We start from the raw sequence: 13,006 nt of genomic DNA, 5'->3' as shown, positions 1-13,006 counted from the left end.
AATTTACGCCAGTTTAGGATACTCTTTTGCAAGAAGAAGGCACTTTAATAGAAATGAAAATTAGATCTTATTTTAGGGCTTTTTCAATGCTTTCCCTCACCTTGCAGTTTAAACTTTATAGAAGTGAGTACGCTAGGAACCCAGAAGCTATCGCTGAGCTTGGGATACTTCTGTAGTCAGTTGTGGTACTATGATGCACACTCTTCGTCTTTCTTTGGCGTCATGTGTTTATGTCAGATAAAATAAGCGATGGCTGCTCTCAGCGTGGAAGTAAAAGATACAATACTGGAAATAGGCGCTTTCCAATCAACGTATTTTAGCCCAAAACTTGAATTCAGTTCTGTAAAATACAGTCTCCTGTTTGTCTTACAGTACTGACAGGCTTTCTGGTGATCGGTTCAAAAGCAATATGTCACAGCATTTCTGCACATGTAGTATACCAAAAGAAATAATAACACTTGTTACATTTATTGGTATCATTAAACGCTTCTTTCCTCAGACTTGTGCACCTGCTGGATTGCATCTCTGTTCTTACCAGGAGGCAGAGGATATTTAATTGTTTTCTTTGTTTACCCTTGGTTCTTTCTGGGGTCACTCAGCTCTTTGGGGAGGAATTGATCTGTGAAAAAGCCTTGCAATCTCAGCACTTAGCCCTTGCAGGGCTGGGGGTTGGTTGTGATACTTACTTTGGTTTCAGGCTCGGCAGGTGCTTGGACCTGGGTCCAGATGGTATCCTGCTGGTGCTTGGAAAGTGACCTGGGGGAAGTTTTAAGCCTGAGACTTGTGGCATGAAAACATTACAAGCCTTGGGAACCTGTGAAGGGTATGGGTGAGGAGATCAGTAGGCTGACAGAAGAGTTCTTTGCAGAAATATCCTCCTCAGCCTAGGGAAGGGACTTGCTTCTCACGTGTTTGTGGAGCAGGCACTCCTTGAACAGCTGTGGAGTGGGCAGGGTGCTGCTGTGACGCCTGGTTTGGCTGTTGGAAAAGCGGGACAGGAGAGAAGCATACAGGTGTTTGCACTCAGCTGGAACAGGGCACAGTTAGGGCAAATACAAATCTCTGATTTGCTGGGAGCTCTTCAGCAAAGTCTGTTTCTCAACCAGATTTCAGGTGTGTTTCAGTTTTGACTCCATGCTTGAGTCTCAAAAGCTTTTGGTACAGGAGCTGTGGGTCTGTGCTTGCTTTCCTGTCCCTGGGAGGTGGCCCTTCTCTGTCCTGGTTGCCAAAAACTTTTGTCTTGTTCATACAAGCAATTTTACTGAGCAGTCAGTAAAATGTTTTTCGACCTATTTCTCTAGGCTGTTGACAACAATAATTGCTGCTACTGTTTCTATATTAACATTATACAATAAAATTGTTTCTAAATTATTCATGCTGATTTTGACAATTTGTGACACCGTTCCTCTCTAAGGAGAAGCTGGGAGATGGAAAATTTTCCCTTGCTTTTGGCAAACAGCCATCTTAAGTTGTGGGGAGGCAATAGTTTGGTATTTCCTCATTTTCTAATTTGGGTGCTTTATTTTATTTATTTATTTATTGACTCCATATCCCTTCCTTTCTTATAGATGTTATTTATTTATCTAGATAAGCAGGTTTTAAAATATAAATAGTTTCTAAAGTGTTTGTGATCCACATAGATGCATAATGATACTCGGAGGAGAACTAGTATCTTTATGGCTTACATAGTAGGTCTGGCAGTCCATATTCTGTGAGCTTGGGAAAATCTGATAGTTAACCAGGGGCAAGAAGCCCCAGAATTCTGCCTGGTGACAGGAGCCTGTATTAGCATGGCTGGGGGATTCTGGGGCCCAGCACTGATCTTTGCTTGTGGGCTGCAGAGCTCTGAATGAGGAAGCAAAGTGCTCTGCGTGCAAGCTGGGGTTTCTTTAGTTCATGAGAAACCTCACATTTCAACCTGAACGTCGTACAGGTGTTTGGAGGAAGTGCAGGCATGGTTGGAAAGGCTGACATGTTACTTGAGTGGGCTTGTTCTTCAGAGCATTTTGACTTTTATCTTCAGGAGAAGGTTTTCAACCTTGGAACTACATCGGTTGCCTGCTCGGTTGAAGGGCTGGAACAGGTGCTAGTGTTTGGAGTGGAAAGCAGGGAGGCATTATTCTAATCACCTGCTAAAATAAGAAGGATATTTGTTGTTCTTGAATAAGCTGTAGGTATGGAGGTTGTTACCGAGTGTCCTCACTGTGAAAATCATGGCAAACGAAACAATTTAGTACAAATTAAGCATGCTTTGAAGGCTTATGATAGTGGCTTCAGGTTAGCGTTGGCAGAATAAAACTGCCTAAATCAGAGGAGTCCTCTTAGGACTTCTGGGGAATGCTTTTTGATGTTTCAGTGTTTAATAAATAGAAGTACAAGGTCTGATGCTTGTTCGCATGTTCTATTGTAGCTCTTAATTACAAATTAATAGCAGAGCTATCTGGATTGAAGCTGTGTAACTAGGCTATGGATGGAAACCCTCTTAAGGCAAAACCTTGCAGCGTGTATTTTTTTTTTTTTTGATTATGGCCTTAGTTGTGAACAAAGCCAGTGCTTGCTGTTGAAATAGGGATTATGAAGAACTGTTAGCAATTAGTTTCTTACTAATTACTTTTGTAGTTGCATAAAGCAATGACAGTGAATGGATGAGGAGAGGGCTATACTTTCTCTTATATAATGGTGCTTAATTGAAAAAGGCTTTTGCTCAGAAGTGGTAAGGAGATAGATTAAAAAAAATAAAACCCTAGCACCCCTTCTTCTGTTAAGGTAAAGATTTTGTTTGTTTGTTTTTGTGTTTTACTTTTATCACTGGATAAACTTCTTTTGGTCCTCTGTAATCTGTTACAAAAGCCTTTTTTGAGCATCTTGGGAATTAATGTAAATTGCACTCAGCATGCTCAATACCCTAAAGAATCTCCACGTCTCCTCTGATATATTTGTCAAATTACCAAATGAAGAAGAGGGGAAAGCAAAGGGATACCTACACCATGTCTTCATGTGGGGAGGAAGTTGTTTCCCTATCTCACATCTTAGTCTTTCAATCCTTACATGATGCCTGTTTTTGTATTTTATTAAAAGCTGGTATTTTTGGCATCACCAACACACCTGGAATGACTCCTTTCCCTTTCAAAACAGCTGAAAAATGCCATGAAACACATATTTTTAGAGACAGGCTTTAATAATTAAACTGCTTAACTCAGGCAGCTTTGCCAGAACTCACCTTGTTTTGTCCTAATTTGATTAGGCTTGCAAATATTCATTATTTGACACAAGATAATTGGAAAACAGATGGATTATGCCCCTCTTCTTTCATTATCCAAAGCTTCAGACTTAGAATTAGCAGTGATATGCTCGATGAGTTTTCTCTTACGGAATCGATCCCATCCCAGTCTTTAGCATTTTTTTTTATTTTTTTTTTAATGTTCTCACCTGAAGAATGGGTTCATGTTGTGCTTTCTTTTGAGAGCAGGCAGAATACCTATCAAGTATAAGCTTCCAGTATTTTAAATTTCTTTGCTGTCAAATATTTTAAGCACTTCAGCATTTAGCTGCTCTAAAGGAAACCCTGCAGGGTGGCATGCGGGAAGATGCATGCAGTTCTGGAAGAACTGAGTATTGTGACCGAAGCACAGGCTGCTGAAATACTGAAACTGTTTAAAGGAGAACCTGCTGTCAGCATTTGTCATTACCACTGTGACACACGTCATATTTTTTATTTCAGAACTTCAAATCCTATTACAATTTTGCAGTGTATTAGTAGATGTATAACCAAATTTAGTAACTTTGTTTTCTATGGCAAAAACATCAAGTTGGTGCTGTAGCAACCTGTGACATTGGACAAATATTTACATAGACCACCTAAGGTACAATCAATAGAGGTAAATTTTTTCAGAATCATGAAGTTGACGTTTTTCAAATTTTGGTATTCTCCATTCTAGGAATTTGTCCTGGAGATGTCTTATTGATAAATGTGATGAGCACTGTTTTATTTGGTCTTTGGAAACTGTGGATATACTGTGAAAAAACGAGCATGGCTCTTACATTTAACTGGAGGTAGCATGTTAATTGGTCTAACTTATTTAATGATTTGCTGAGAGGCAGCAAAAAAACACATGCTACTTCTTCGAGGTCATATGCAAAGTAGACAAAATAATACGTGATTACAGTTTCATAAATATGCTCATAGTTTTCACTTTTGCAGAATACTAATAAAGCAAATAGTTGTCGTTAATGTAATTTGTGTTGTATGAATTATTCTTTGGGAGACTAATCTGCCCTTGAGCTTTAGGATTAGTCAAGGAGAGATTTCCACCTCAGACGTTACTGTAAACAGCTGGACCATAGCTTTATGTTGTTCAGCATTACTGTATAGAAGCTGCTTATCTGTGTAGATCAATGCTCCAGATTATTTGATTGTATTCTAATGCAGATAGTTTTCCTTGGCAGGCAGTGAATGTAAGTGAATTAAGCCACTGGCTATGAAGATAACTTGACTGATGCACAAAATTCTCTGCCAATTTGTGTCTTTTAGCTGGATATACCTTTGACATGACCAGTGATTTGTGAATTCCCTTGTTTTAAATGTTGTGACAGCCTGTATGGGACTAATCACTGCCACTACATCTAGCTTTTTTTCCTCTCCTTTCAATTTCCTGCCTTTTCTTAAGTTGGTTTTGATTTTTGTGTGTAACAGTTTTAAAAGAAGTGCTCCTTTATTTCTTTTTCCTCAGGTACAGTTTTTCAGTCCTCTGTCACGAAACTGATGCTGGATGTGTGTTAACACACAACCCGAGGAATCATTAGTGATTTTATTAGCAACTTGTGTAGACCAGAGACTCTCTTGAAAGTAGTTGTTATCTCATCTTTTATTTTTAGCTTTGCTGTGATAGTGGGGCATCGTCATTATCCAGTTCCTGGGCAGGGGGAAAGTAGAATAATTTTTCCCTCAAAGTGCTGTATGTCTGAGGTCTTCAGGACAAACTTGATGGGAAGGGAGATGGTATGAAGAGAGAGAGTTGTTTCTTTCTCTCGGCGTAATACGGAATATGTAAGTGACTCAGTCTCTTACCTAGAGGCCTTGGGACAGACCAGCCAGAAGTTTCTAGCAGACCTTTCATTCATGGAAAGCTTTTCTAGGACAGTCCTAATGGAAAATATAGTTGAGGTGTTGGGTGAGGCATACTCTTCAAATGTCAGTATAGCCTAGACGGTACAGCACGTTCGTCAGCTGGAAAAGTTAAGCAGTGTTTGGTATTCAGAGCTGTTAACTCTGGGGGGGGGGAGACAAAAATCTGCAGCAGAGCCTACCGTAAGAACTGAAGTTGGAAAATCTGTGCAAACCCATGAGACGTGTAGGTGAGCTTGTTAGAAGTGAGTATGTCTGAATGTACGTGAGGTCCGGAGTAATTTTGTTAGAATACTTCTTAGGGCTTTTTGTGCTTTTCCCTGTTGATAGATGCCATGCTGAGCATGTCAGCAGAAATGCAGTGCAAGGTTGCAAACTGGCATGCAGGCTTTACCAGCTCAAGGTTACTTTTCATATTGAAGCTTTTAAAACATGAGTAACATAAGCTGTGCAGGAGAAGGCACAGGCAATGAGCATCAGAGACCCCCACCATTGCCAGTCCAACCCACAGGCACCTGAGAGCCTTCACAGCTCATTTTATCACGTCGTATCCATCACACTCATAAAATTAAATAGCAGTAATGCCTTCTTGAATTCACTGTTTATGTTACTGTTCTTATGTAGGAATGTGCCCTGGATTAAAATAGATCCCATAAATTAAGGCTACAAGGACTGATCCCTTCCAGATGCCTCTTTTAGCAGGTCTCTTGGGAATGCTCCGTGGTGGGCACTGGCGGGAGGGGCAGCCTGAAGCATCTTGCTGACAGGTTTTCCTTTGCTGTTTCACTCTGGTAAAACAAAAGAAGGCTGCATGTTGTATAGGCTTGCTACGTAGGGCTGCACTGAGAAAAGGGAAGGAACCGGGAAATGTGGCATCAGAAATGTTCTTCTGAACTATCTGTTATTTGGCATAACAGGTTATTTTGGACAAAGTGCATAATGGATTTTTAGCTTCACGGATTTCAGCTTTTTGCATGTGGGTCTTATTACAGTCAGAAAGAAGGATTGCAAAGGGAAACAACACATCATAGAGGGCAACACAGTATATAGCTTGGTGCTATAGCCACATTTTTTTTAATGGTGGGATCACTGTCAGTCACTTGATGGCAAGTTAGCTCTTTGGGGAAAAAAAGGAGTAACAATGCTGAAACATGCCTGCAAAATGGGCTGAACAGAAATCTTGTGTGTGCTTCATGAGTATCTTGTTCAGGTGTCAGCAAAAAGCCCATCAGAAGCTCTAAATCTAGGTTTCATTTGGCCAAGGCCAGATCTGGTAATGCAGCCAGCCTTTGCCTTCTTATAAAGAAACGTTGTTAGGATTGACTACTGTGTTTTGGCCATCACTTCTGCATAAACACCTCCATCAGCATCAGTTGTTTCTGTGGTTTTTACAGCAAGTAATTTCTTGAAAAGCAAGAGGCTGCCAGTTTTCAATCTGAAAAAAAAGTGCCACAGCAGATCAACTCATTTTCTTCAGAAATGAAATATCAGATGGCAAAAATCTTGGATTAGCAGCATATATTACAGAAAGAAAATGGAGATGGCACAAAAGGCTGTCCCAGGGGCCCCTTTTTCTATTAAAACTTATGTGGTGGAACTGCGAGTTTCACAGATACGATGCTGAAAATGCAACATATGAAATTGTAGGATATTACTAAAGTGAGAGGCTTTTAGTTTAAAAACCAGGGTTGCATTGCAGCAGCAAGCTCTTACCTTCAGATATTAAACAGTTTAATGTCTTTTTTTTTCTTTTTCCTTCCTGTTGTAAAATCATTAAATAGGTGATGTTTCTACTCTAGCTGTTTGTTTGAAAGCTTGTATCGTCAAGCCAGAGATATGACAGACAATTCATTAACCTACTATCCTTGCTTAAGGGCATTCTAAAGAAGTTCAACTTTGGAAGCAAAGATTTGCATTATTCATGATCATGATCTAAATGCTTTCGTTCTGTTTACAGCGTCTGTTAATTGCTCTTGTATTCCTTTATGATTAGAAACATTTAGCTGTCTTAATCAATAAGATGAAGTGCTATGCTGAGCAGTTAATTAGTATGGCCCTGTCAGCTCAAAATACAGAAAGCTAAATGTGCTCATGACTTGCTCTAGTAATTTGATTAAGCTAGAAGTCTTGTCCTTTCTGAAGGGAATGAGGTTTTAAGTAGACAGTCATAGGTTGTCATGTTAGAGTTAAATTGATAGCACTCCAAGTAAACTGCCACCTTTTTTTCCCCAGCTTTAGCTGTCTTCGTGGCTAACGGGAAGGAAAAAGAATCAGAAACCTCTCCATTTTAAACCCACAGGGCATGTCTCACATGCCACATATGGAACGACTCATGTCTATTTTATTTGAAATTTTGGTAGAGTTATGTTACATGTAGAAGAGAAGCTGAGATAGTGATGGGAAGTTACTGCCAGTAGATGTATTCCTGCTTTCCTTAGGCTACATTACAGTATTAAAGAAAACAGGAAAATAAATGTTCTCTCCTTTTCAAACAAACAAACAAAAAACATAGAACCTGAAATATTTGTTTTAATTATGGCATTTTAATGTGCAGTGTTAATCTAATATGTTAGGGTAGTTAGATGTTGACTCCTAATGTTTCTTGGTGCAGTGTTTTATCATTGTAGGCATATGAAATTCATAAAGCTTTTTTTGGGGGAAGGGGGATGTTTAAATGAAGAGTGGGGAAATTAAGATACTGGATTTGCATACCTCTTATAAGAAAGTCTTTGGTTTTTCATGAATTTTTCAAATGTTTTTAATGTTTCCCTTGAGAAGCATTCTAGCTAGAAAATTAAAAGTTAAAAATAGATATTTAAACATAATTACGTACTCTACCATACCTCTAATGTGACAGGCTCACTTCTGAGACATGAGAGACCATGAATCCCTGTTGACTTCTCTCGTGATGAACGTAACCTAAGGAGGAGATTTATCTTTGCAGATGCTAGAATCAAACTGGATCGTGAGTTGTGCAGTTTGACTTGTTCCCATTCGTGGCTGGAGGCAGATTGTTTGACTAGTGTTAGATGTGTGCCTTCCTCCATTACAGTCTTCTTGACAGACATTTTGCTCCCTTTACAGTTATGGTAGACCCATTGATCCTTTCATTTCCGCTACTGATTTATCTACTTCTAATTTTTAATCTTTTTTAATTTTGGTAGGGATTGAGATGAATTTACACATAGGTAGGGTGCACCTTGGGGAAAAAGGAATGGTTTATGGCTTCTTGAAAACAGGACATTTGAAATGAATTCATGTTTTCATAGGCTCCCTAATGTGGATTTTGGTGTGATTTCTGTTACCAGTGAAAGTGCCGATTAAGTAGTGGAACAGAATCTTTAAAATGTTTAATTTCATGCAAGTGCTGTTACACGGTTATGAAGTGTTTTGGGAAAGGACTAATGTAAATCTGGCTCCACAGACACTAGTTCTGTTTCTCCCATGCATTGTGCAGGCTCAGGGTTTAAACCAACCGGGAGGTCTGTGGGCGAGGAGGGTTGAGCTAGCTTCCTTCTAAGTGCGGGCAGGAAACTGACAGTATCACAGAAGTGTGTTCAGTTCAGAAATTGTGGAGGGTGGCTTTGGTGTGGAGCTCCGTGCTCTGGCAGCAGGTAGGCCTTGCAGCAGGGCGGCTCCTGGTGCCCTGGGCCGGGCCGGGCGCCTGCTGTGGGCAGGGAGGAGCACTCGGCCTGGCGTTTCCTGTGCCAGTGCCAGTGTGCCAAGTATGTTTTGAAAGTTAAATTTCAGTAATCAACAAGATTTATTTTTCTGTGTTCAGCCCAAGTCGGTGAGATAAATTTCAGGAGTTTGTTTACTCCTTTAAACTTTGTGTGATGTTATTGTGTGTCTGAATTTCTGTGGAGACCTTATTTGCTCATTACGTATTTCTCAAACTTCAATCTTTACAGCCGTGGGTGGGTAAGCCTAGAGTTTAATTCAGGCTCGCTTGTGCTGTTACTGCTTTGGAAGGACTAAAATGTCAGATAAGAGAGTAAAACTTATTTTTCCTTCTCATTCTAGGTGCCTGCTGATGGAAATGCTGGATTGTTGGCAGAGCCTCAAATCGCCATGTTCTGTGGCAAGCTCAATATGCACATGAATGTTCAGAATGGAAAATGGGAATCTGACCCCTCCGGGACCAAGACCTGCATCGGCACTAAAGAAGGAATTCTGCAGTATTGCCAGGAAGTAAGTCCCTTGTTCGAGAAATAGTGTTTCTTATTCTGAATTACCTACGTGCAGGTGCTTGCTGGAGGACTGAATCCGTAGGGATCTTAACCTTCTATTTTCTCTTCTGCTCCATTGCCCTTTTGCCCTTCTTAAAGAGGCTCTCCCCAGAGGCTACTATTAAAGCAGCTTCAAAAATTGCCTGCAGGGGGATCGTCAAGGGTATTGCTGGGCAATTTCATCCCTCTGTCTTATCCCCATAGTGGATAATTTTATATAGTATACGTACAGTGAACTTCTGATTTATAAAGTATTTTGAATAAAGCTGAGATGACAGAAAGAACAACAGTGTTTTAAATAAACTGGGCTGATCTTGGATGTCAGCTGCAACATGTCCATTGTAATCGTACCATGATACTGAAATACTGTGGGTCAGTCCAGAGCTATTGGTCACTTCTGCACACTGAACCATTCAGAGTTTCTTTAATAGAAAAAGCTTGCCCTACAGATGAAGTCACAATGAACAATTTCATATCTGAGAGCAGAAACTTATTACCCACTCACTCATGTCCTAAGAACAGATTGTGTATCTAATTTTGTTTTGTCTCCATGCTGTGATAGTGTGATAACCTCGTACCAGTGTGTGACAATTTGAAAAGAAAATGTGGATTTCATGCCATGAAACAAAAGGGCATGGCTTGAGTTGCTTTAGCCCTTATGTCTTTTTATACCATCTCTGCCTTTTTTTTTTTTTTTTTTAAGCAGGGGCTATTGCTTATTGCCATAGCAGTAGCTGTCTTGCCTCCTAAATGTCAAACCAATTTCTGTGAAAATGCCTCTTTAAGAAGGAAGATAATTCACACTTCAGATCTCTTCTCTCTTAGCATCTTCATTCCTGCCCTTTCACCCATTGATTGTTCCTTATGTTTCTTACAACGTATTGTTCAGTTGTTGAGTTTGGGCTTTATGGTCATGAATACTAATTTTAAGAAAGAGCCCATAAAGGATATTAAAATGGTTACTTTGCCATTAGCTTAGTCTCTTAATAAAAAGTACTGCTTTTTGAAGTTCATATTATTTTTATATAATACTAACAAAAATACCAAACAGAACATGCTGGCAGGGTTTAAAAGATTTCTTCTTGTTTTCCATCATCTGCTTTGAGTTATCTAAATAACGTTGATTTACATATAATGAAATTATTGAGAGTGGAGGAAGGAATAAGAAGATGAAAGTAGGAAGTGAATAAAAGCTCACAAGGTAGAAAGTCTTTCTAAAGTTATAGAAAAAAATACATAAATTTATAGGAAATAAGAATAGGAAGTTTGGTCAGTTTTAAGGCATGAATAATTCAGGAGGTTGGCAATTCAGTTACATAGGCTGCCGTAAGAGGATTCCAAAACAAGGACTGGGAACTGTAAAACTCAGCTCAATGTCAGGCGATTTTGAAATTTTGGGTGGCATAGAAAAATGCTTCCATTAAAAAAACAAACAAACAAACAAAAAAACTAAAAAGAAAGCAAAAGGCATTGGAAAGTAGTGACTGTATATTGACTGATAACAAAGGGAATAATAAGGAAAGCTATGACTGCACATAAGGAAAAAACTGTTCACGGGGAGAGTGGCCAAGAGCTGGTACAGGTACCCAGGTGGAATGTGGAGTCTCCATCCTTGGAGACTGGGAGAATTGAATGGGCCAAGGGCCCAAGGAGCTTGGTCCGGCTTTGATGTTAGCCCTGCTTGAAGCAGGGGGAGGCCTAGGGTGCTTATTAATATTAGGTGCTTATGTATTAATACTGGGTGCTTATATTGGGTGATCTTATCGCAATTTTAGGGCGTCTCTATAGCTACAGTTGAAAACACGGCATAGGGGGTTCAGCACTCTCACAGGGCAAGCTGTTGGACAGTCTGCTCCCTAAAAATGGGGCAGGCATCTTACTGTTTCTAGTTAATCTGTGTTCTTACTGGGGCATAACACATCAAAAGGCTAAGGAGGTAGTAGGCATGGTGGAGAGCAGTCAGGGAGATGGGGGTTTTGTCTGCGTGCCCAGGACTTCAGTGGGTCATCTGGCTCAGCTGCCGGAGCTGGCAGCTGCCTCCTTTGCTTTCGCTCCCAGGTCCTCAGAGATCTGGGAGAAATACATGAGTAAGGGTGGGCAGAAGGTAATTCTCAGTGACCCTCAGCAGTGATTAAGCAGTGTGCTCTCATTAACTTCAAGAGTGAGCAATTCTGCTGTGGAGTTTTGAAATGTGGAGATCTGGCTGGAAACTGTTTCCTGGCTGTGCTCGCCAGTAGGCTTTCTGTTTGTTTGTGGGAAGGTGCTGATGCCATGGCTGTCCTGCCTGATCCCTTGGCTTTCTTCTCCACCTGAGTGGCCCAGCTGGCTGTAGGAAGGGGCAAGCTGCTGTGGGATGTCAGAGCGCTTGGCAGCGCCATGGCTCTCCAAGCAGCTGCTTGCGGGTGGGGAGGAATCATGCGAGTCCGTGCTTATTTAATTATTAATGATGGTAACAAATACATGAATTAATAACAAACATTGTGAAGGTCAGACCTGCTGATGAGATAAAATTAAAAGCCAAATCAAAATTGATCCAGCCCTGCAGAATGGACAGAAGCTCCTGGTTTTGTACAGCTCTTTCCTATAGTCTTCTGTGCTTTCTCATGTCCCTGTGGCCATTTCCGTAGCATGGTGGGCTTTTGGTATGGCCAGGAAAGGGCATTACTGCCTGCTTTTGTCTAACTTTCCCATGACTTGAGAAGAAGAATGGAAAAATCAGATACAAGCACCTTCTTCTACCAAAGAAAAGAATTTGGAGAGCAGTGCTAGTACACACTAGTCAGGCTGGCTTCTCAGCTGTGGAGAACCCTTTGTTGCTTGATGCTCCAAATATGCTTTGTATCCTGGGGGTAACGAGTGAGGTGGTTTTCCTCTTGCCTTCTGCTGTTTACTTTGGCTGTGGAGATAGCCCCTGCTACTGGGCCCAGGGAGTGGGGCAAATTTACATTTTTTCTGTTAGCAGGAAGTAAGAGACATCAAGATTGAGATGTGGTGCCTTTTGCATTGGAATAGTATGTGGGTAAAATCTTACTTCTTAGTTTTGCCAGATGCAGCCTTTTCCTTCCTTCCTTTTTTCTTCTCCATGCTTCCTTTTTCCCCAAAAGGCTGACTGCTGCTGCTTGAGGTGTGTTTTTTCTCAGTACAGGCAGAGGCTGAGTTTGTATGTTCTGCTAATGAAGCAGACAGGTAATCTGCCTGAATTGGTTTGTCATGCTGCCTGACACCATGGCAGCTTCCTTCATTCTTCAGTCCCGCTGGAGCAGCAGCTACTGGCACTGCTCTGCTGGGGTGCTGTTCCCCCTTCCTTCTCCCCCAACTCTGAGCTGAGCATTGAAATGACAGGGAGCAGGGGATGAGATTTTCCCCTGCATCTTCAATGAGCAATCTCTTCTGTCCATCTTGTTCTTCTACCTGTTTTTTGGTTCCAGGTACCCTGTGTAGCTATGTGCCAGTCGTTATTGTTGTGGCTATAATGCAAGAGACAATGCTCTCCTCAAGTAGATCCTGTAGAGGTAACCTATGCACCCAGTTCCTCCTACACTAGGGAAAGACCAGAAAGCACGTACCTAGAGGAGGTAGGTGGGCAGAAACTCTGTGAGCAAGTACAGCAGAGTTCTTGCTGTATGAGCTCCTTGTCTCTAAAATAATACAA

At 40.9% G+C, this 13,006-nt stretch overlaps 1 protein-coding gene across 4 annotated transcripts in view; it reads left to right on the top strand.

Annotated features, from left to right (window-relative positions):
* Positions 1-13,006, top strand: part of APP (amyloid beta precursor protein) — a 211,232-nt gene that overhangs the window by 27,696 nt on the left and 170,530 nt on the right. For all 4 annotated transcript variants that reach the window (XM_035315530.1, XM_035315532.1, XM_035315531.1 and 1 more), the window contains exon 2: positions 9,149-9,316. In XM_035315530.1, coding sequence (XP_035171421.1) covers positions 9,197-9,316 — 120 coding nt within the window. In that variant the 5' untranslated portion in view covers positions 9,149-9,196. The remainder of the gene's footprint in view (positions 1-9,148; positions 9,317-13,006) is intronic.

This window comes from Oxyura jamaicensis, chromosome 1, assembly GCF_011077185.1.
Source record: "Oxyura jamaicensis isolate SHBP4307 breed ruddy duck chromosome 1, BPBGC_Ojam_1.0, whole genome shotgun sequence".
Taxonomy (NCBI): Eukaryota; Metazoa; Chordata; class Aves; order Anseriformes; family Anatidae; genus Oxyura; species Oxyura jamaicensis.
Note: the sequence above shows the minus strand (reverse complement) of the source record. Positions and strands in the feature narration are given on the sequence as shown.